General features: G+C 45.3%; 2 protein-coding genes across 3 annotated transcripts in view; both read right to left on the reverse strand.

The window, feature by feature from the left end:
* Positions 1–818: 818 nt before the first annotated feature.
* On the reverse strand, positions 819–7,459 carry SGK1 (serum/glucocorticoid regulated kinase 1). Of its 2 annotated transcripts, none has more exons than XM_079780919.1 (12): positions 7,192–7,459; positions 6,046–6,121; positions 5,542–5,617; positions 5,033–5,137; positions 4,843–4,926; positions 4,592–4,723; positions 4,240–4,352; positions 3,769–3,892; positions 3,253–3,348; positions 2,614–2,769; positions 2,433–2,522; positions 819–2,013 (listed from the first exon to the last, which is right to left on the reverse strand). In XM_079780919.1, exons 1-12 carry the CDS (start codon positions 7,307–7,309, stop codon positions 1,846–1,848), a joined length of 1,338 nt encoding a protein of 445 aa, XP_079637045.1. In that variant the 5' UTR covers positions 7,310–7,459; the 3' UTR covers positions 819–1,845. The 2 variants fall into 2 exon arrangements, with proteins under 2 accessions (XP_079637045.1, XP_079637046.1); XM_079780920.1 differs by lacking the exon at positions 7,192–7,459 and adding an exon at positions 6,258–6,417.
* Positions 7,460–10,235: 2,776 nt separating this feature from the next.
* Positions 10,236–23,302, reverse strand: part of LOC307105254 (uncharacterized protein) — a 98,506-nt gene continuing 85,439 nt past the window's right edge. Inside the window, exon 4 of the mRNA XM_079780921.1 lies at positions 10,236–10,384. Within this exon, the coding sequence (XP_079637047.1) occupies positions 10,368–10,384 (17 nt within the window). The 3' untranslated portion in view covers positions 10,236–10,367. The remainder of the gene's footprint in view (positions 10,385–23,302) is intronic.

Genomic DNA, 23,302 nt, shown 5'->3' on the forward strand with positions numbered 1-23,302 from the left:
GCTGCTTTCCCCTCTCCCACTCTAAATATCCCAGCGGGAGGAGCTCTAGGAGGGACCTCTGTACGCCAGCCCCAGAGTATGCTGGGTCCGTGCAGTGCTCAAGGCTTCTGGTCCATGCCAGGAATGTGCTGCTCCTTGGGGATGGTTCTCTGAGCCAGCACTGGGCTCGGTTCCGCTCTGGGTACTCTCTAAACTACAAGTCCTGCCAGCTCGACTTTTGGGGAACATCTCCGTTCATGACAAACATCCTCACCCTCTTCGGTGGCATTCTCCTACCCGTGCAGACTATGCTATTGACCCCCCCTTTCCATAAACTGTGCCACTGAAAAAGTCTGCCTTTTCTATCAAGGCAGGGATTGGTTTGCTTTGCTCACTGCTATATCCGCAGCACTCAGAACAGAGCTTTGGCCCAGAGTAGGCGCGCAAATATTTGTTGAAAGCATTACCTGTTACTTCAGACAAGCTAAATGTCCGAGTAAACAGCTGTCAACGTCATAGGGCACGCAATAAATATAGGGAACATTACATCATGGCTGTCCTTGTGAGGCTGGTAACTGGAAAGGGATTTGTTTGGACGGATTTATGAATAACTGACTTCATAAAATGCTAAGACCTGGAATATAAATTGGATTTAAGACCACCCTCTACTCCCCCGGGGTCAGTAGCTACTGCTATTGAAAGCAATTACAGTAGCATTTCCCTGGTTTTAGATTTTAAATGAACCCACTATTGTCCTCTAACCCTCCCCGCCCGCTCCTCCACCCCCGCCCGACCAAAATACTATATTAAAAGAACACGCATGACACAATTTATGTAAATACTTTTTAAGGTTTTATTGCAAACCAAAACTGGTTTATCACACACACACAAAAGTTGTGTGATGGGAAGGGGGGAAGAATTGTACATATTATAACCATGTTAATTACAGTACATTAAAATGGTGGTTTACATTACAAATAAGCCTGTAAGTTTAAATATACTAGTGTTATAACCCAATGTACAGACTTTATACAATACATACAATTACCAGGAATGCAAAAAAAAAAAAAATACCCCATAAATAATGCCCATTTTCAGGTGACATTTTAAACAATGAAAACACCAGGCTTGACCGACAACTGGGGCACTGGTCCATAAAAACCCTTTCTAAAAATAGAAATATTTGTAGCAGCAATGCTTTCCTTAAGCATCTGGATACAAGTCATTGCAAGACCATTTCAATAAATTTTAATTAACTATATCTTACAAAAAAAAACAACAGTCTACGCATAAATTCATCTTCCAAATATGGAAGAAACAAACAATGTCCCACATTGTAGTGTCCTGCAAGTGTCACATTGATGCTTATAACTAAATCCATCTGTGCTCAGGCATACCACACTTAGACCACTGTTCCGCACAGCAATCCACGAGGAAGAAGAAAGAACTGAAACGCTGCGCTAGGGAAAGCTTTGGAGCGAACACAATCTCATCAGAAAAGGCACATGTCGTAAGATGCGTTGTCACAGCCCAGACAGACCCTCACAGGAGACCCTCCTTAGGGCAGCGTCCTTCTGACAGGACCGCTGCGCCCGGCTGTGGCGGCACGCGAGCGCGAATTTCAGATAGCACCACGTTGGAAGGAAGAATAAGAATGAAAACCTCGTGAGCTCACTGGGAGGAGAGGATGTGCTCTTCGAAAAGCTTCCAGCAAACCGTGTGCAGTAAGATTGCCAAGGTGCACAAGCTCCCGGAGATGTGCAAATTCTCTTTGAAGAGGTCCTGCCAGTCGGCGGCTCCGCCAAGAGGCTACCGAAAACATTGCAAAACCCACAGCAAACCCTTCACAACCCACCCTCCGACTGTTCAGAGGAAGGAGTCCACGGGAGGTGCATAGGAAAAGCCGAGGAAGGCCTCGGCGGCCTCCTTGACGCTGGCGGTGAGGAGGATGCTGTCGGGGGACCGGCCGATGGAGTTGGGGACGGGCTCTTCAGTAAACTCGGGGTCGAAGTGCCGCAGGTCGCTGGGTCCACTCTGCAGCAGGAAGGGAAAAACCACATTCAGTGTTATGAATTCACACTGGATTACAGGGCTGGGAAATCCTGATTTAGGCTTCAAATTCTGGTGCTCAAGTCTTTAGGGCACAATACGGAAACTCCCATAATAATCAGGCATTTCAAGTACAACCCCCAGAGGCCACGCAGAGTTTAAATGATGAGGATAACGTTACCCTTTTTTTGGGTACTTTAATTGATAAGTGTGTGGAAAAAAATCCCGTGAGCTTTGTTGGGACAAATATTCTACTTTTTCTGAAGGTAAAAGAATGGTCCATGAATAAAATATCTGCCAATTTATTCCTTGAGGGCCCTCCCTCTCTACCACCACCACCAAATCTGACTTTACAGAAATGACCTTTGGGGCCCCCCCCCTATATTTAGAAGACAGATACTCACCACATTTGGGTTAAAAGGAGGAGTAACCTTCTTATTAATGAGATCATCCCAGTTAATTACAGAGAAGAAGACATGGTTCTTAATCTCCATCTGTTGAGAAGAAACACCGGGTTAATTTAAACAGGTGGCTTTCGAGAAGGGCACTTCCCAGCCAGCCAGCAGAACAGGAAGCAGCACTCACAAAGTCGTCCTTGGCACCCAGCCGCTTTGTCCGGTCCTTCTGCAGGAGGCCCTCCAGGAGGTGTCTTGCAGAATTTGTGATATTTGGCTTCAGCTGGAGGGGCTTGTTCAGAATGTTGTCGTACATCTCCGCTGTGTTTCGGCTGTAAAAAGGAGGCTGAGAGAAGGGAGACAATCACTTAATATATTTCCCTGGAAGCTTTGTACAGCACATATTAGCAAATAGAGGGAAAAGATTTTTAAGCTGCAATATATATGAACTTGGATTGGACAATGTCTTTTTCTTGATATTTGTTGGCCTTGGATTCTTAAGTGTCTCTTTGGCAACTCGTACCAGGGGATAGACGCTGATAAAGTCATGTTTGCCACTCTCACATTAGGTTAAGTGTGGTCATATCTACTAAAATGTGAATTTACAAAAGAAAAATCTACTAGGTAAGAGTTCACCCTCAAACACTTATAAAATAACCAATATGCCTCTTACCGGCATTTGATAAGCTTACTGATAAAGGGCAAGACACAATGAGCAGGTCTGCAATGGGGCCTATGTGCCCAGAAGAGTCTGGATTGTAAGAAGACTACACTCTAGGGAGCATTATCCATCGGGGCAATATTCCATGATTCTCAATGTGCTACTCACCAGGCCATAGAGCATCTCATATAAGACGGCCCCCAGGCACCACCAGTCCACAGTCCTGTCGTATGGCTGCTTATGAAGCACCTCGGGTGCGAGATACTGAAAGACAGACCAGGAGCAGAGAGTTTAGAGCCAGTGAAACCAGGCAGTCCCAAGGCCAGGCATGCGCTTTGAAAGAGCTGAGAGACCCTGGATCCACTTGGAGAATACATTTCTTTAGATGGCTTCCTGATAAAACTACTGGACTTTAAAGCTGACTGGCCACCCAACAGTATCTTACTCGGGGATTTAGAAATCTTTTTTTTGACATGGATCTTGCAAACATCTAGTTTTCATTAAAGCAGCATATGGTCTTGGAACATCTCATGCTGCTGCAAATAGCAAGTGTATTTTACTTGCACTGAATTGGACTAAGAAATCTCAGAGAACAGTTGACTCTTTCTGTGGTTAGAAGCATTACTGCACTTTCTCTCTGGGAAGGAGCGGGCGGGCCAGGCAGCAAATCGAGGATGCTCCTACCTCAGGTGTGCCACAGAAGGTGGATGTCGTGCCATTGTGTTCGATGTTCTCCTTGCAGAGCCCAAAGTCAGTAAGGACAATGTGTCCCTGGGAGTCCAGCAGAATATTCTCTGGTTTTAAGTCTCTGGAAAGAAATGAACAGAAAAGTAGTGGCACAAGTTAATTTCACTTCATAAGAAATCCTCAGTAAAGCGGATTGTTAGGGGTATGAAGGCATTTTACATTCACTGCAGTTGTATCATGAATAAAAAAAGGGAGTCCTTGTTCGGCTAATCTATCCTGGATTAGGTCCAATCCTAGTTGGCTAATTCCCTAGTGGCCCGGAGTCAAGACAGCTCACATGCTGGGGGAGATCTGGTTTTAGGTGACCAAGTTGTACATAAACACATTATTTTAAGGCCCTGTCCAAGGCTAGGCCTTCTGTGTCTCCTTTCTAGCCACGAAGGCGGCCTTCAGAGAACTTGGGCTCACCTATAAACGATGTTCATAGAGTGCAGGTAGCCCAAGGCACTGGCTATTTCAGCAGCATAGAAACGGGCCCGCGGTTCCAGGAAGCAGCGCTCCCTCTGGAGATGGTAGAACAACTGCGGGAGACAGAACAAAGTCAGCCTGCGCTTGCCAAAGCCTGGTAACAATGCATTTAATTAGTCTCGACATATATAGCTGAAGAGAACAATTGCAGGAAGTGGCCCTAAATAGTCTATTTATTAACTATTTGAAACCTGGATGGTTCAAGGAAATGCTAATTCTGGTAACTTTCCTCCCCTACGCATCTTTCAAAAAATTGTGCACAGACAAGTTAGCTCATCTTCCCTCCGCTCACCTCTCCACCGTTAATGTAGTCGAGGACAAAGTACAATTTGTCAGCAGTCTGGAAAGAGAAGTGAAGGCCCACCAGGAAAGGGTGCTTCACATTCTTCAGTAGAACATTCCGCTCCGACATAATATGCTTTTCCTAGGAAAAGGGCAATCAAGAGTTAGTGGCAAATTTCAATGTGGCACCGACATTCCAAGGTGAAACGGCTCAATGACAGTCTACCTCCAACCGCGCAACCCATCAAGCCCTTCGCGTACCTCCTTCTTTTTCAGGATGGCCTTCTTCTGTAAAACTTTGACTGCGTAGAATGCTTCTTCTGCTTTGTGTCTTGCTAGAAGAACCTGAAATGTCAATTAAAAAATCATTTTGCCATCTGCATCCAGGGAGAACGTAAAATCAGTGCAGGGACGGCTAGCTAGGTAACGGGGGCGTCGGATTTGAAATTACCTTTCCAAAACTGCCCTTTCCGATCACTTTCAAGAAGTGGAAGTCAGATGGTTTAGCATGAGGATTGGATGATGGACCAAGGTTGATTTGCTGAGAAGGACTTGGCTGAAAAATAAAATGCTTTCTTTTAATATCTTGGTTTCAAAGGAAGACATCGCTAATAAAGCATAGGCACTGTCAAAGATGTTACATCTGCGAATGACCAAAGCAAGTCCCCGTACATCTACAAACACTCAAAACTACTTTCCATTCATGTTAATTTCTCAAACTAGAGTATGGAAATTACACAATGTTATTATTGTCAGCAGATAAATCTTTTATGAAATATGCCATTTAAAATACTCCACTGACTCAGTTCTTAAGTGCTTATGTCACTTGTTATGCGTGAACTAAAGAGGCATTCCTGCCTTAATACTAATTTCTAGAAATGCCATTTTAATTCATCAATGTAGGAATGCTGACTCATTTACAAGATTCCTTCACAGACGTTACAAACGGAGAATACTTACTGGAGGAGAAGGGTTGGCATTCAGAAGCTCAGGCTCCTGAGGTTGGGAGATTTTCAAAATGGACTGAACTTCAGGGCTACAAAAAAAAAAAAAAAAGAGAACAATTTAGAACCTCCTAACTCACCACAAAGGGGCGCACCAGCACAAATAGTGAGTTTCTGGCTCAAACTTTCCCGGAGAATTCAGTGTTTAAACTAGACACCCAAATAAATTACTCAGTTAAAGAAATTAGCCAAAGAAAATAATAAACCCAGTTAAATAAAGAGATGAGGGTTGTTCTTCATGGAGACAGCGGTGAATTAGGCAAACACGAAAATTTTATCTTACAGCTTTAGAACAAGCCAAATCCACAAATTAATGTTTAAAATGTTATAACTAAATTAGAACTTGAAACATCCCCGGGGAAGTCTTAGGCTTCCTGATCAACACAGTGATGAGAATGTCTTAGTGCTGGTGAACTGAAACTATACTAATTTTTGTGTGCCCCAAATTCCCCCAACTTACTGTTTGCATGCATAGGAGTTATTGGCAATCTTCTGAATAAAGTCGTTCAGGCCCATCCTCCTCTGCTTCATGAAAGCTGCAAATTAAAGAGAAATAAACGTTTAGATGGCTTGGTAACATCCGACGCCAAGAGCACTAATCTGATGCGGGATCTTCAAAAAATTTCCACTTGGCATATCCTAGATGAGAAATTCAGGGATTCCGGCACTCACCGATGAGAATCGCTACCATTCCCCTCATTCTGGAGTAAGTGAGGGTGCCCCTAGCAGCCTCGGTTTTCACTGTCATCGCCGCAAAGTGGGGACAGAATACACCGAGGCGGCGCAGAGAAGCGGTGGCGAAGGGACCGGCAGAACCGACAGCTCGCTCCGGCCCAGCCGCCGCTCTTATAAGCACTGCGCCTCCGCGGGGGGCGGGGCCCGCGCCACAGGGAGGCGGTCTCGCCGCCAGGCCCCGCCCCCGGCCCCGCCCCGCCCCCGGCGGCCCCGCGGCTCTGCAGGCGGCCAGGCGGCCAGGCGGCGAGCGGTTCCGCCCTGGCGGGAGGGCGAGCCGGGTCGGGGGTGCAGGGCGCCGGCCGCCGGGGCCTCCGGGGCCGTCGGGGGAGGGCCCGGCGCGAGGCGGTTATCTACCTCTTTCGCTCCAGGGCCCGAGAGAGGGAAACCGCCGGCGCAGGAGGGGGGGGAGGGGGGAGCAGGGGGAGCGCCCGGGGTAATTTTCCACCCTCCCTGACTCCGCCAGCCAGAACATCAGCCGCGGCTCCCAGGCGCTTTCCGCCCGGTGCGCGGCCCCCGGGTGGCTTTGTGCCCGCTCTGGCTTGTCAGACCCTCATTTCGGATTCACCCCGGCCCAGGCGCCGACCCCCTCCCCAGACTCACGCGGCAGCCTCGTTCGCCCTCTCCCGGCGGCCGCACGCCAGCAGCAGGGTTATCTCTCGGGCACAGGGTGGCCGCGCCGGGGGCGGGCGGCCCCGCGCGCCCTTATCTTGGGGATCGGCGTGGGGCCAGGCGCCCGGCTGGTTCTCCCCGCTCCCGCCGTCCCCATCCCTCCACCCGCACCCACAGCATCACCGACAGCAGCCCCGCGCGCTGGAGCTCAAGCAAACTAGTCGGGGAGGGACCGGTCCCCGCGGGCCGCGGCGGCGCTTACCCAGTCCGGTCAGGAGGAAGGACTCGCTCCTTTTCTGCGCCTCGGCCCGCTTTTTGTGGCGGGGCCGGAGCAGGGACTCGAGACGGGCCCGGGCCAGCGCGCCCTGCATCTCCCCCATGGAAAGCGGCGGCCGGGCGCGCAGCCGGCGAGGGCGACCGGAGAACACTGACGTTTCCTTGAAGGAGCCGCCGTGACTCAGGCCCGGCAAGATTTCCTGCCCCAGTCCCAAAACAAACAAATGGCCCTTGTGCACGGCCGGGCCGCTTCCGAAAACGCCTTTTTTGTGCTTTTGGCCCAAGCCAAGCAAGGCTGAAAAATCCCAGAACTTGGACGAGGAGGAAGGAAGGAAAGAAAGCGGGAAGGGGGAGGGAGAGGTCAGGAATGTGCAGGGGAGGGGGGCGGAAATAAAACTCGTCTCTGCACTAAAAGGAAAAAAAAAAAAGTACAATCGGCATTTCACTTTTTCCCCCCTAAAGGAATCTCTGAGAACATTCTGTCCGTTCCGCATGTAATTTTCCCCCTTGCATGTTTAATCCCCGCCATGCCCAGGACACGTGAGGAAGTGGCAAGTTAGGGGGCCGCGGCTCCGCGCAGGGCACCGGCCTGGCGTGACCCCGGGACAGCGAGGGCGGCGCGGGATGGACACGCTGGGGCATCGTGGGCTCGCCCGGCTCTCCCGCTCTCGCACCTGAAAACTAGGCAAGGTCACATCCCATTGTCGTAAGTTCCCTGAGCTGGTCCTCTTCTCCCCTTCTCCCCCAGTTTACTTCAAGCGCTGGCGCATGGTGTTCTCAGTTGTACCACCTGGCTCTTTCTCTCGAGTCCCAGATAAACTGGGAACCGTTAGCTCCTGAAAGACTAGCCGGGAGCCTCGGCTCCAGAGAGCACAGGAGAGAGGGAAGCTCTGCGCTGCAGCTGCGCGGTGCCTTCCTGTAACCCCGCCGCAGGGAGGTACCTGGACCTGCAGTCTGACCGCCGGCGCGAGCAGTCGCGCCAGAGTCGGCTGGGGCGCCGCCAGGGCCGCCACCTGGCCCGGAGCGAAGAGGAGGCTCTGCAAGTTACCAAGATTTGCAGGGCCCAGTACCTGGTGCTCTGCTGGTGCTGTCTGCGGTGGCTGCCCTGCCATGACCCCTTGCTGCCAAGGGCCCTGCCATTTCAGAGTTGCCTGCTTGCTAGGTCAGACACTCCGAAACACCAGCTGTCAAACCAAGAATAGCATGGGAGAGGGTTTTCTTTGGTCTTGGGTAGGGCTTCGCTTTGCAGGCAGCACAACCACCTCATTTACCCTAATATGATCTGTGGCCTCAACTGCTTCTTGGTTTGCTCAGTTACCACAGCCCTGCACTGGGAGAAGGGGACACACATCCTTTCTCCTGGAGACGGGCTGAGGAATTTGGCTCAGCATCCACTCTTAAAAAAAGCACTATTGCTTGAAATTGATGCTCCAATCTAAAGCCAGGTTTAGGAAACTCCAAATCACAGTCACCGAGCCATTACTGCTTCATCTGGCATGCATCCTTCATATAGTATGATTTGTTACTGCCAATACCCCCCCAAGTACCACTTCAATTAGCCTAGCCCTAGCTCAACCCAGCCCCGATCCCACACCATTCCTTCCCCCTTTGAGATGCAAATTTTGCAAAGACTGCCTAGAAACAGCAGCCTGCACAAAGATTTTGCTTGCTTGCTTAAAAAAAAAATTAAAATTAAGAAACCTTCCTTCAGAGACTCTCCCCTAAGTACCACCTTCTGGGCCTCCCCCAAGCCAAGTAACTCCAAATCCTCTGTAGCATCTTTGTTTTCAGATTCACTCCGTCCAGATTACAGTAACAAAAGCAGACAAACCTTTCAAAGGGGATTTTACAGTCTCCTATTTCATTCTTCAGGTTGCCTAGGCTATGAAGGCTGGAGGTTACTTTCTGGGGGCTGGAGGTAGGTCGCGCTCAGTTAGGGCTGGAGCAGCCTCCTGCAATGTGCCTGATAAGGCTGGAGGCTGCAGATGACAGGGGAGCACGAGGAGCCAGAGGCGCCCGTCCCTGCTGTGTTATCAGCCCCACTTTATATAAAGGCAATTTACATACAGGAAAGGAGCAAGCTGCAAAGTTCAACACAGGGCCATTTATTCCCTCCATTGCAACATCACTCAGAAAATTACAGTCTTCAGCGTCCCGGGTTTATTACACCCTCAGCAAGACACACACAGACACAAAAATGTAACTTGACTGATTATCATCACAAATCAGTCCAGAAAATCAAAACGTATGCATAGGGTTCATTTTCTCAAAGAAGCCCTGGCGCTCCAGCATGCATTCCAGGAAGAACATGGAATGTAAGTCAGAGGACTCTGAAGTGGAATGGACAACAGGCACCACCATATGATTTGTGGCTGGAACAGAACAGGGACGTCTGAAGTGTCTCCCCCCCCCCCCCCCCCCCACCCTAATGTTCAGCCGTTGGAGACGGATGGTCTGCTAAACTTATCATTTAAGGGAGAGAATCAAGTTGTTGAGACTGGTTTTTCTTCCAACCGGATACCTGACGGGTGGAGCAGGCGCCCCCTGTTCTGTCCCGGCAACCTACTAAGACTTCCGAACAGGAAGGTGACACACGGGCGGCGGGCGTGCGGAGCAGGGGGGGCGGGAGGCGAGGGAACTGCGAGGCGCCTGCGAACGGCGCAGGCTTTCGGCCGCCCCGTGGCCGCTATTGAAGCGCTGGATCAGTTTCTTCCTTCCCGTCGCCAGCTTCTTTCTTTGGTCCAGAGAGTCCTCCCACCGGGGAGGAATCCGGCCCCTTTCCCTCTTACTCCCCGGTGGCGAGGTGGCCAGGGCTGCGTCACAAAACTCAGCTGGTAAATGCAGCCTAGAGGGCGATCGTGTCCTCTGGGAGGACCGCTCCGAAATGCAGGCTTTCCAAAACAAACCCACTTCTTTCTCTCCTGAGGTTTAATCAGTCCCAGAAAAATGTCTTTACAACACCTAGTGCAGTCATAGAAGATATAGAGGACTTGATAGGAGATCGGCTAATTACCTGCCCACTCCCCTCTGCCAGTCCGCTCACATTTAGGCCTCACCCTGGGCAAACTGCAGTCAAAACTCTCAATTGGAAATGATTTACCAAGACATTTTCTCATGCATATGTACTTGAATACTTCAGAAAATCGTTTCGGCTCTTCTACTTTATGTTTCTTGATGGACTATAAAATAAAAAAAACGGAAACTCTATTAAGATGTGGCCCTTTCCGATGCTGGTACTTCATGAGTTCCTTCTTGGGCTTGCAGGCCATGTCCATGCAGACCTTCATGGCGTGAGGTGCACAGCCACACCCTCACTCAGCTGCAGAGGTGGGCCACAGCCCCAGGCCAGGCTCAGGCAGTGGCTGTTCCTCCTGATGGGGAGCGTGGCGAGTGGGGGCTCCGACGAGGAGGCCCGAGGCCCTCAGATGCTGCAGCACGGTGGAAGCCAACCGCTGCCGGAGGATGACTGGCAGCCGGCCCCAGCATTCAGCTGCACCCCACACCCTGACTTTGCCAGTCAGGATGGGAAGCTCCAGGTACAGAAAAGCAGCAAAACCAAGCCAGTGACCCCCATGGCTGACCTCAGGACCAGCTCCATTGAATAATGACCCTGCCCTGGTGCCAACCAATCCGTGGAGACCACAACCCTGAAAGGACACACCTGGAAAACTGCTGAATATTCTATTGAGATCTTCTCCTGGGACCGCCCCTAAAAAGCTTCATCCTTAGAACACGTAGAATAGAGGACCCAATGTGCTCTGCCTCCCGAAAGCGCGCCTGTGCCTTTCCCTTCTCCCTTCCCCCCTCTCACTCCCAAGCTCCTAAGGCCCTTTCTTTACCTCTATTACTTGTTTCCTAAACCCATTTCTTCTAGGAACTACTTTTTATACATCTGTGATTAACCAAATAAATGTTCTCTTATAAACAAAAAAAGATGTGGGCCTTTCTATTTAATTTAAAAGCTTAGAACACAAATTACTGATATTTCTTAATATATTAGAGGAAAATTTTTTTTAAAAAAATATTTTTATAAGGACTTAAGTATTGGACTGCCTAAATGTGTCAGCTGTATTAGTCTTCTTCCTAGATACAATGTCTTCCGTTGATAACAGGGCATACAATTGTTTTGTATGGCTCAAAGTGCCATACATTCTAGAACAATCCTGTGTAGTTTAGGTTCTTATGCTTATTGGTTCATTAGTTGATGCTTATAAAATGCTTTCCCTGGAGCATCACCAAAGAAAGCACATAGAGTGTCAGAAAACATAATTATTACTCTAGAGAGCAACTAAATGGACTGGTTTTTGTTGAAGGTTGCCACTAAGTACATCTTTTTACAGTATTCATCAAACAGAAAATGATGACAAATGGATTTATTCAGGATAGCTAGTATAGATAAGTAACTAGCAATGGTAATTAAATGTCTATTTATAGAACACAGGTTCTATAGTGATTATTACCTTCTGTAATCATAATTGTCAAAATTGACATGCATAGAGGAGATAAGAATGTAGGTAACTAAGTGAAGAACACATTATCTAGAATAATAGAGTTAAGAATTATTTAAACCCACAAAACTACATGCTTTCTATTAGCCTGAATAGGCACCTCTACATAGGTCTTATTTTTTCCAAAACAGTGATTTTGAATAGACAGGACTATACACATAAGAACCTTGGAAATGGTTTTGTTAAATAATGTACATGTAGCTGTTTAGCATGGAAGCCTTATGTCGTTTTCCCTAATAGCATTTTTTTTAACAATTAAGGATTATGCAATTATTGTTATTTTTTTCTGAGTTGGGCAAATGACAGGCAAAATTGTTAACTAGCAAAACTTGCTCTTAGGACCAAATTTAACTTCTTTCTGTACCCCTTTTTTTGTCACTTTAGTTGACTCTGATGCTTCTCCCACAACCCGCACATAGCACAGGCACACTATATGGTCCCCCAAACTCTGAACTGTTGCCTCTCACCCTCTTTCTCACTAATGCCAACTGCCTCAGAGCCCTGCTCTCTGCTAATTGCCATGGGAGATGTTTACTGGATCCTTCTTTCTTCCTCCCTGCCTCCCTCCTTCTCTCCTTGTCTCCCTTCCGCTCATTCATGCAAGCATTTAACAAGCACTTATTAAGTACAAATATGAAGATCAAGGGACACAAATGTCAGCAATCCAGTTATCTGACTCTACAGAAGCTCTCATTCTAACGAGACATTATGAGTGTTAAACACAGACGTCTGAGCCGGCCAGAGTAGAACAGAGGAATTTTCTACTGGGTTGAAGCAGCAGGCATGGAATTGTTGAGGAAAGTCTCCACAAAGGAAAGATATTCGGGCTGGTCCTGGAAAGCCCAGCTTGGTACAAAAGAGGAACGTTGTTCTAAGCAGAAGCAATAGTCTGAGTACCAAACTCTAAGGTGCTGTGCAGCAGCTCGGGAATAATTTGGAAATATGGTCCTTACCCAGACCTTACACACAAGCAAAATGTATGTGGCCACTACTAGTGAAGTAGGAAACATAGCACTTTCAAGTGAAATTAAAAAGCACTGCCGATTTTTAGCCTGCATAGACACCCGATACAGCTCTAGTCATGGTTGGAGTTTATTCATCCATTTATCACCAGATTCTTCTAGAACTGTGCACCAGACACTGTACAACATGCAGGAGACACATGGTAAACATGAGCTCACAGGGTGACGGGCAGGTGGGGAATTTGCCTACAAGGTGAGATTGAGCCGTAGTGTCTAAAAACCAAGGAAATCCCTCCGCCAACACTTTTAAAGTGACACCTAGCGATGTGTTGCAGAGCGTTAATTCAAACCAAAATGTAGTTGATAACTCAACTATTACTCCTCCTACTAAGGCTATTTGCTTTTTAAAAAAACCTCCTATCTCATTAAAAATGAGCAAATTTACATACACAGACATATAAGGGAGTGTTGAAAGTTGGAGCGGGGAAATTTATGTGGTTGGAAAATGAATGAAAGCTTAGACAAGCATAGTCAAGGCCTAGCGCAGAGATTAGCAATCTTTTCGCAGTAATAGCACCAATGGTCTGTACCCATTCTTTCTAGAAAGTCAGGCCACAGGAAAGTGGGTGGGAGGATGGGGACATGGTTTGTAGTAAATGTTTTATTTCAGTCAGAGCACAAATTGAAGAAGGGAGGCCAGTGGTTGCTCTTGACTTAGGAAGAATGGGAATCTAGCTAGCAATAAATCAGTGGGCTGACGACTCGCCTTATCTCTATCTTTGGAATGTTGTAATGTCTGATGTGGCATAATCCCATGAACAATAAATAAAAATCATAACTGTCAACTAGAACATAACATGAAGGGCAAAGAATCACACATGTTTGACAGCTTTATATTTGGCTCTCGGGATTGACCTGGAAAATGACACCCAGGGAACTTTCCACATGATTATGAAAAATAATACAAGAGCAAGTGGAAAAAATGTTAAAGTCAAAAATTCAATATTATCTCTGACTTTCTAAACACAAGAGGACGATGGCCTTACTAAAAGCCTTATATATTATCAACATAGCTTTAGTGTTAGGCATTTGTTGTTAGGCATTTATTTATTGTTAGGCATTTGCATTTTAAAATACCTTTCCTTTCAATTCAAAAAAATTACCTTGCGTCTGGTGAAGGCCTGGAAGGGGGCGGGGGTGTGGGGTGGAAGGGGTCAATGGGAAAAACAAAGGGGACATCTATAATACTTTCAACAATAAAGATAAATTTTTGGAAAATTACTTTGTAATGATAAAATGTCAGATTATGGCAAAGAAAGGCAGAGAGCTTTGGGCTGAGAAGCCCCTCCCTTCACTGTCCAGGGCCAACCCACACGCCCACTTATTTCTCCTGCTAGTCCAGCGGCCCAGCCTTGGCAGTCAGGCAGCACAGGGCTTGGCATTTCTTTGCTGAATCCTTGGGACACACATATGAAAGTTGCAGCCTACACAAAGACAGTATAAAGGGCCCTCTTTCACCCCCACTTTATTCACAAAGTGCCAATAATAGAAAATCAGGAGCCTGGACTTCTGGCAGACATCTGTAACCAAACTAAAGTGAAACCTAACAGCTTTAATCGGCTCAGTATAAATCTCCCCCCAAATCTCTCTCATTTCTGACCCTATAATCAATCTTGCAAGAGAAGCTCAGGTGTCTCCTAAGGTCTGTTTCCAGAAAACCCTGCCTACAAATTACAGCAACAAAATAAGATAAATGTAACAGTAGTCAGCAGTAGGGAAAGCAGTGAGATGGCTGGCAGCAGGTTGATTGGCATCATTTTAATGTAAAGCAGTTTAGGGAGCTTCCTTTTGATTTCAACCCTGAACGTAAGCTACATAAATGTTTAAGTCACCTCCCACGGCAAGTTCAGGAGTGTCTGTAATAGGCTGAAGGTACACTTTGGTTGGCTACAACTGAGGCTCATTACCTGTGAGTCTAGACAAGATATTCTCTAAACCTTAATCTTTTAATCTACTACTTAGTATAAATTGTGAAAAATAGTTGAAATAAAGAATTTAGGGGGAAAAAAGAATCTGGTAAGTAACATGCTCAAACTGGAATCTCACAGAGAAGATATGCCTATGCTCCTTACCCTCAACTCACCCTACACATGCCACTACAACAGAACACATCAGCAAGTCAAAATAACAATGGTATGTGCTGTGTTTAAAGCACATAAACACCCCTGACTCTGCTGGGCCAAGGATGGGCCTCGGATAGTCCTGAATGATGGGAATTCCATTAAGGCCTGAAAAGATAACCCACTTTGTTTTCCAGACTTCCCACTCCTCCCTTGGTCTCCCCACAGACAATGCTCCAGAAAGGGCTAGATCAAAGAACTAAATGCTATGACAACAGAATAAACACTTGCTTACCAGGTGTTTGAAGTAGAGGCTTAAATGTTGGATGGAAAAGCAGAGAGGGAGCCAAAAGCTAACCCAAAAGGATTTTCAATTGCTCATGATGGATGGGAAATAGTAGGTGTAAATATGGACAGACAGAGAGGGTAAACTTATTGGAAGAAGGTCAGAGAAGGCCAACTAACACAGAAGATGCCTTTTCTAGGTCACTCAGCTTATCCTTCAGTTATGGAAAGAGAAACAAGTTCCCGTGGGTCATGGCCCATTACTTTTAATCATTCAGTCTTCTATGGAGCACCTCCTTTGTGCCAGGTGCTGTACTAAGGCTTGGACCTAACAAGAATGCCTAAGATAATCAGTATTGCCACACTCGGGCATGGTCTATATTTATTCGGTTAAATTGAACAGCGCTTTCCCAAAAGGTAAGCTTACAGAAAGTTCTACTTTTCCTAAGGCTGTTGTGCTTTCATGCCATTAACATGCAAGCTTAGGCATGTTTAACCATTTAGAATATTCACTTTTTCAAGTGAGGAATGAGCTGGAAGTTCTCTTGCAGCTCTAATGGTGTGCAGTTCTGTGATGTCAGGGAAAAGAGAAATCTAAAAGGAACTTCTGGTAACTCAGAACCACATCCCATGGCTTCCTGTCATCATGCTCCACACCCAGCTAATCCTCTGGATCCCACTCTGCCTCCCCTCACTGTAGCTTTAGGCAGAGATTTTGTGCTCTTTGTTATTTAAATCTCAGGTGCTTCTCTGGACCTTGAGTTCCTAAATACTGGACAGTACAATTCATGTTTCTCACCTACCCAACATCCTCCAACCACATCCCTCTCCACTCCCGCTCTTTTCCCTCTCCCCTTTGTCCTCCAGGCTGGTGCCATCCTGACTCTGTTCCTTTAGCAGCACAAGCTTGTGTCTGCCTTGGGGACGTTGTCTGTGGTGTGACTCCACCTGGAATGCTTTCCTCCTGATACTCACATGGTTGGATCCTACCTGCCATTCAGATCTCAAAGAAACACCGCTTACACAGTGGAACCTAGTGTTAGCAGCTGGCTGTCCTTTGTCATTCACCCTATTTCAATCCTCTGCATAATAGTCCTATTATCTGACATGCTTCTTGGGTTTACTGTTTGTCTCCCCAAACTAGAAAGTAGTCTCTAGGGATGGGATCTGTCTTATTCTCCATAGCATTCCTATGCCCAGAAGAGTGGACAATAAGAAGTGCTTAATAAGTAAAATGATTTAATGATATCCCCTATATATGTATTTCTGGGCACATTACTGCTTCTCAATCAACTTTAGTTTTCCTTACTTCACATAATCAAGGGCACATTTCCCTAGCAGTCATTTTATAACTCACTATAAAAAGAAGAACAGCCTGGCCAGTGTTGTTCAGTGGTTGAACATCAACCTATGAACCAGGAGGTCATAATTTGATCCCGGTCATGGCACATGCCCAGCTTTAGAGCTCAATCCCCAGTGTGGGGTGTGCAAGAGGCAGCTGATCAATGATTCTCTCTCATCATTGATTTCTATCTCTCTCTCCCTCTCCCTTCCTCTCTGAAATCAATAAATACATTATTTTTAAAAAGCAAAACAAAGTCAAAGCAAACAAAAAACCCTTGGATTTTAGTTATTTTATTACATATTATGCTATCAATTGCTTCAGAAATCTGAGGGACAAGATTTTATGATATACAGTGAAGATTTTAAATTAAGACTATTCTTTTGGTCCAAAAGGATCATTAAACTATCATATTGAATAACAATTTTTCAAGAAAATTAAAGTAGATGCTGATATTTTTCACAGATACCACTGAATGGATACTTTGTCAGGTTCAGAGAATCAAACCATTGGAAGGGTGGTCATCAAGGCTTTCATTCATCCAGCTTGCTTAAAATGTCAGGTTAGCCTCTTGTTTCAAGGTCCACAAATAATCTTCCAATGAGTCAAAAAGACATATCCTCTTTTCCTCTCCCTTTTTACATTCTCCTTTGCCCCCAATTCTTTGCTATCTATAAAGATAAATTTTTAAAATGAGAAGCCCATTGGGTACCATGATTCCTTACTTCTGTTTTTAGCTGAAGGCCCTCTGGCCTATTCTGTTTAGGAACCTCCTCAGTTTTGCAGGTGTGGGATGATCATATTTATGAGACATTGGCAGTTGACCAAGAAGAATTGCCTTTTTTAGAGTTTAAAGAAAGTGATAGCAAGCTATCCTCCCAAGAGTGTTCTAGCTCTGTCAGGGAGGCAGCCTGGTGCTCTGCCAGGTCCCCTCCCAGCTTTCTAGGATTATCCTGCATAGCTGTAGAAGCACATGTATCCTCGGCAGGTGATGACAGCAAAATGTCACACTGTATTTGCAGATACATAGGAATAAAGGGAGGGAAAACCCTCTTTGTTAATGATACCATCTGAGTTTAATAGAAAAGAATGCTACCATAACCTGTTTGACTTCTGTTCTTCAACCAGCTTTCCCCACGAACTTCTCATCTAGCCTGAGGACACGGCATTAACATGGCCACATCACAGTGTTTTATTTCAATCTTGAAATTGTAAAGTTCTTCCATAACTTTCACATTGTCAGAAAGCCTGAATGAACATTTGATACAAAACCCTTCTACTTTATTTATTTTGTAAATATCCTTCTCTGCACAATGGTAAGACATTGATTAAAGGGCCCCTATTGTGCAGTGCCTGGTGTGCAGTTTTAAACCCATAGCAGAATGACTATTAGGTTGAAAACCTATTAACCTTTATCCCAGAAGAGGATGCAGAGTCCTTGAGGGATGTTTACTCTTCTCCTTGATATCCTGTAACTTAAATACTATGCTGTAAAGTTCCTAATTCTTAATTCTTTATATCTTTATACTGTGATATAAAGTTAATATACTTTATGTTACATGACAAGAGGATAAGAGAGGGAAGAAAATAAAGACATTTACTTCATATACACAAACATATTCATAACAAGTAAGGAAGAAAGATTCATGATAATTATAATCCTTGATTCTCTAATTAGTCATGTAGCTGATATTTTTAACTGTCTTCTTCCACTATCTATTTGTCCTCAGCAAGCACCTCAACAGTCATGGTTCTTTACCTAATGGAGTGACCCAAGCCTTCATTCCAGCAGAATTAATAGTCCTGTCTGGGTTGGGTGGTTGTAGCTTTCCATTGACTTTATTCACAGACATGGTAATATTAAGAGACACCCTAAGAGGTCTCTTGTATTCCAAACATACTTTTCCTTACCTACATTGTGGAGTGGCAATCCAAGTTATGGGTAGCCAGGATCAATCATCCCAGCCAGCACACTCCCTCCCTTCTTTGTCTGTTGATTTAAGGATCACAGAGAGCCCAAAGCTGGAGTAATTTCTAGCTCAGTGGAATCATTGTTGAGTCTCCCAGTGGAAAAATTCCTTCCTTTAAACTAAGACCTCTAGCCCAGCAGAGCATAAGATGGGAGAGACAGGAAGCAAAAATGTTGCTTATAGGTCACGAGCGCTAATAGTGAGTGGTGCCACTCCTATTTCTACACCTTGACTTTTGGACCTGTAAATCCCAGCTATGGGAGAAACAGCACCAAATATGGATGCTAATTTAGAGTATAATCAACTTAATGGAAAACCTTGCCCCAGCCCTGCAAGATATATTGTCACCTAGCTGGCACTGCAACTGAGTCTTTGAAAGGCCATTCCACTATTGTATCAAGCCAAGTTGCTTCAGAATAGTAGCATGGGGCCCATGGCCTTACTTCATTCACTGTGAAGTTAGTTCCTTGATCAGAAGCAATGCTGCATGGAATATCGTGGTGGTGGATCAGGCATTCTAGAAATCCATGAACGAGTTGTTTTGGCAAAAGCATTGCACACAAGGAAGGCAAATCTGTACCCAGATTAAAAATAAAAAGCTGCCCCTTCCATGACAGGAGGGTTGAATGTAATTAACCTGTTGGCTGATCACTCTGGGAACGGTGTGATATTAGGGGCTCAATGTTGGTCTCTGCTGCTGGCAGACTGGGCACTAAGCAGTGGACTTCTCCAGACCAGCCACGGTTACTAGAAGTGCGTGTTTCTGAGCCCATGCATAACACCCATCATTGCCACCATTGCCACTGCATTCATTAGCCCATTCAGCGCTGATGGGGTGGGTCATCCTATCCACTTGATCACTAAAACCTTCCTCTGCTGAGGTCGCTCTTTGACAAGCATTCCCATGGGACACATATCCTTCCATTTCTTGTCCATTCAGAGAGGTTTATCCACATACCTCTTCCCCAGACTTCATTGTCCCCCAATTTCTAATCATGTTCTTTCCACTTCCAATTGCCTGACCATCCAGCCAAACCACTGGCTGCAGCCCATGAACTGGTATGTAATCACGTGTCTGGCCACTTCTCCTTCCAAGCAAAATGAACAAGCATGTGAACTGCTCTCAAGTTCATCCCACTGAGAGAATATGCCTTCCCACTACCCCTCAGCTATGTTTCAGGAAGGGGCTATAGTATTGCAGCTGTAATTATATGTGACTTGCTGGTGTCACCCACAGCAAAGGGCATGACACACAAACTTCATCTCACACAGAGGCATGAAAATGCAATAACCCACTGGCATGACACTAAACACTTGGAGTTTTATTTCCTGAGTATTCTACATCTCCATTTACTTCTTTCCTAGTGCTTAGTAGATTTGGGTACATTTTACTATTTTTAAAACATTCCTGGCTAGCTTTGATATTTAGGTTTTGTTGCTTTTCCTTGCCTTCCCACTCTCTTTTTAGCTAGTAATTTGCAATATTGTTTGCAACCCTAAGAAAACTGGGCACTGCATCAGTTTATCAAGCAAAAATTTAAAGAAAGATTTCTGTGATGCCTTAACCACACTACCTGACCATCCATTTAATATATGTGAAAATGTTGAGTAAAAATGAATGGAAGGCATTGTCTTAGCACTAGACAACTTTTGTGGGAAATTCTCTTTAGGATTATGGGTTTTTTTACAGTTGACAGGGATCTTATAGGGCTTCCCAGGACTGCTATATCTTTTTTTAAAAAACAGTTACAGAGAATTAGAATTCATATCACACACATTATATTATGCATATATTCACATTATATACAGCATGCACTGTATATTACACATTTAAATATTAATGTTTTAAAAATATTAGAAAGCACATTTACTTAAAGGAATCATAACTAGACCACTTCTAGGAGTAGTGTCAAGCACAGGTAGCCTTGTCAGAACATGGTGCTGCTGGATCTAACATCTCATCTTCCACATATGAACCAATTATTTTTCCTTACAGAGCAATCCTTTCTGATTTTCACAGGCGGCTTTTTGATAATTTGTCTCACAAAGAGACTGGGTGAAGGCATGTGATTGGATAATTGTGGACTCACTGACATTTCTAACAATAACCGAACCACCCTACACCTTAGCTCTATTGTATTCATATACTCATGTGTATGAAGACAGTTCAGTTGGTAGCCAGCACACCAAATGCCTGTTTTCTCTGTTTTAAAGTTTTAAACTATTGCATATACAGGAAAGTTGTGGGTTTTTTTTTATTCAAATAGCACCGCCAGCCTCACTTCATACTTTTCATAGAATTGTCAACGGATTCTATTAGTGTTAAAAATGAGGCAGTATAGGAAAAAGGTAGGAAAATCCCTTGCCAGGTGGAATAGGGAAACTGAGGCAGATAGCTGAACAAATTGGCTGAGCAATTTATAGCTAAATATAGAAGGTCACCAGGGCAGAAAGCACCAGGTACCCAGCAATGAGCAAAACGGGCACTGGACTTCACCCCCAGAGTGGCCTTGCTTTTCCTGGCATATCGCTGATCATGTGGTTAGACCCCCTGACCTTCCATATCGCCGATCATACAGTTCAGATCTCCTGACCTTTCCTCCCTTGATTTAACATGGAGGCCTCAGTTGAATTTCAGCTCCAGGCCCAGAGAAGCAGCAAAACCAGGACAAGCTACAATGACTAATGACACCCGGCCCTGGCGCTGACCAATCAGTGGAGACCAGGACCCTGAAAGCACACACCTGGAAAAGCTGATGAATATTCTATTAAGATCCTCCCCTAAGATCCCAGCCTTAAAACCTTCAAAATGAAGTCCCCAGTGTGTGTGCTTCTTCCCAGGAGCACACCAGCGCCTTTCCCTTCTCCCTCTTCTTCCCCACAGGTGTGCATCTCCTTAGCTCTAAGGGGCCCCATGAAACTCGCAACCAGGGGAGCACTGAGCAACAACAGCAGCTGTCCCATGCTACCCCCTGAACTCTATTTTCTCTGACTTCTCAGTGAGCCAGGCAGCCCAGCCTAGGCTCTCTCCTGTTGCTTCTTCTGTGCGAAGTTTTCCTGTTTTCACTGTCTCCAGCTTTAATAAATGTACTCTCAAAATCACCTGGACTCATGTTATGAATTCTTTTTCTGCATGAAGTCAACAACCCACACAATACCACTAACCGAAGGCAGACCCACTCTGGGCAGGTTCCTGTCTGGTAACAATAGGACCTTAGGAACTATGAATATTCCTGATAAACATTTGAGCTCTCTTGATTTTTTTTTTTCCACTAAAATCACATGCACTTCCAAGGCAATCTCTATCATTGTCAACTAGCATCAGTTGTTAGGGGCAGAAATAGAAAATTGGGGACTAACTATGAGTTACAAGAAATAAAATAAATACTAATAATGCTCTGTTCACTGTGATTGTTTTGTTCTGATTAGAGAAAGCACATTCTAACCTGGCTGGGAGTTGTATGCCCTGGGGCCCTGGGAGTCAACCTTGCCCCTGGGAGTCAACCTTGGAATGCAGTCCATCCCTAGTCAAGAACTACCTAATATCGTGGAAAGATTAACAACCTTGTTGCCCAAAGAATGGAGTCCTGCTTCAGAGTTCTTGTTGCCTACTTCGCATGTTTGTGATTCCTGCTTCTCCATGTAATCTTTGTCCTTCCCAATATAAGCAGCTGGCTTATGGGGAGCTAGAGATTTTTGTGGATGGCCTGCTGCTCTCCCATACCGCTGGTAGTATTGAAATAAATGCTCATATATGGTTCAACCCTGTCTCTGCTTAATTGACTCAATACCCATTGATTATCTGGTTTCAATACTGATAAGCAGAAATGAACATACTCCTCTCTGTAAGTGCCACAATTTAGTGCATCTATTATAATAGCTAACACTCAATTATTATATTAAGTGGCAGACACTATGCTTTAGTGCTTTTTATGCAATGTCTCATTTAATCCTCATAATGACCTTATAAAAACTGCAACTGTCCCTGTTATAGAATAGTAAGAAGGTAGGAAAATTCCAGGACAAGCAGAATAGAAAAACTAAGTTAAACAGCAATTTGCAGCCACCTAGTAAGTCCTATCTTCCCTAAATCAAGGGCACTCAAGAGTAAATGGTTTGTACCTCTCTTCCCCAACCAGAGGGTAAATAGCTTAAATCACCCTACTCTGGGAGACAGATAACAGAAATCCAATTAAATGCCATTTGCCAACCACACCCAAAGACAGACAAATTTAAATGAATATTCTACTGATCTGTCCCTAAGACTTCCCCTAAAAGCCCAGCCTTTAAAACCCTGAAAGTGAAAGTCCCAGCACACAGGCCCATGCCATTCCCTTCTCCCCATCTCCCGCCCCCTGATGCTTGCAACCAGGGAAGCAATGGGCAGTGGCAGCTGGTCCGTCCCAGGCTAACCCCCAACCTGTCTTCCAAGGCCCCTATTCTCTGACTTCCCAGTGAGCTAAGGCAGCTCAGCCTAGGCTCTCCTGTTGCTTCTATGCCCTTCAGTGTTTCACTCTCCTAAGTATAGTTTTGCTGCCATCAATAAGTTCTCGCTTGCTTTTCTACACTTTGTCTCTTAATTAAAATCTTCCCCTCAAGAAAACAAGACCCGAGGTCTGGTCATCTCCCTGATAATAGTCCCCTTATACATTCTTATGAGGCTTAAAGAGGTAAACCGTTTTGTGACACAACCTAACTTGTAATGGCAAAACCAGAATGCAAATCTAGGTTTTTCTGTCACCAAAAGTTCTGCTTTTAACCAGCAAAATAATCTGCCTCCCTCCCTGTTCCAAATGAAAATCTCTCATGAATCTGTAGGCAGCTGTCATTATTTTAACTTATGCTTACACTGTTTTATTCACAGTTAGTCTACCTGTGTCTGGCTGGTTTAGCTCCCTGAGTTTTCAATT

This window comes from Cnephaeus nilssonii (assembly GCF_951640355.1).
Source record: "Cnephaeus nilssonii genome assembly, chromosome: 9".
In the NCBI taxonomy this organism is placed as follows: Eukaryota; Metazoa; Chordata; class Mammalia; order Chiroptera; family Vespertilionidae; genus Cnephaeus; species Cnephaeus nilssonii.

Excerpts from the sequence above, each read along its gene's own strand:
- SGK1 (XM_079780919.1), bottom strand. The coding sequence starts at position 7,309 with ATGGGGGAGATGCAGGGCGCGCTGGCCCGGGCCCGTCTCGAGTCCCTG. Across the intron at positions 4,927-5,032 it reads GAAAGGGCAGTTTTGGAAAG|GTTCTTCTAGCAAGACACAA; the intron begins GTAATTTCAAAT and ends TTGACATTTCAG. Across the intron at positions 2,523-2,613 it reads TGGGTGCCAAGGACGACTTT|ATGGAGATTAAGAACCATGT; the intron begins GTGAGTGCTGCT and ends TCTTCTCAACAG.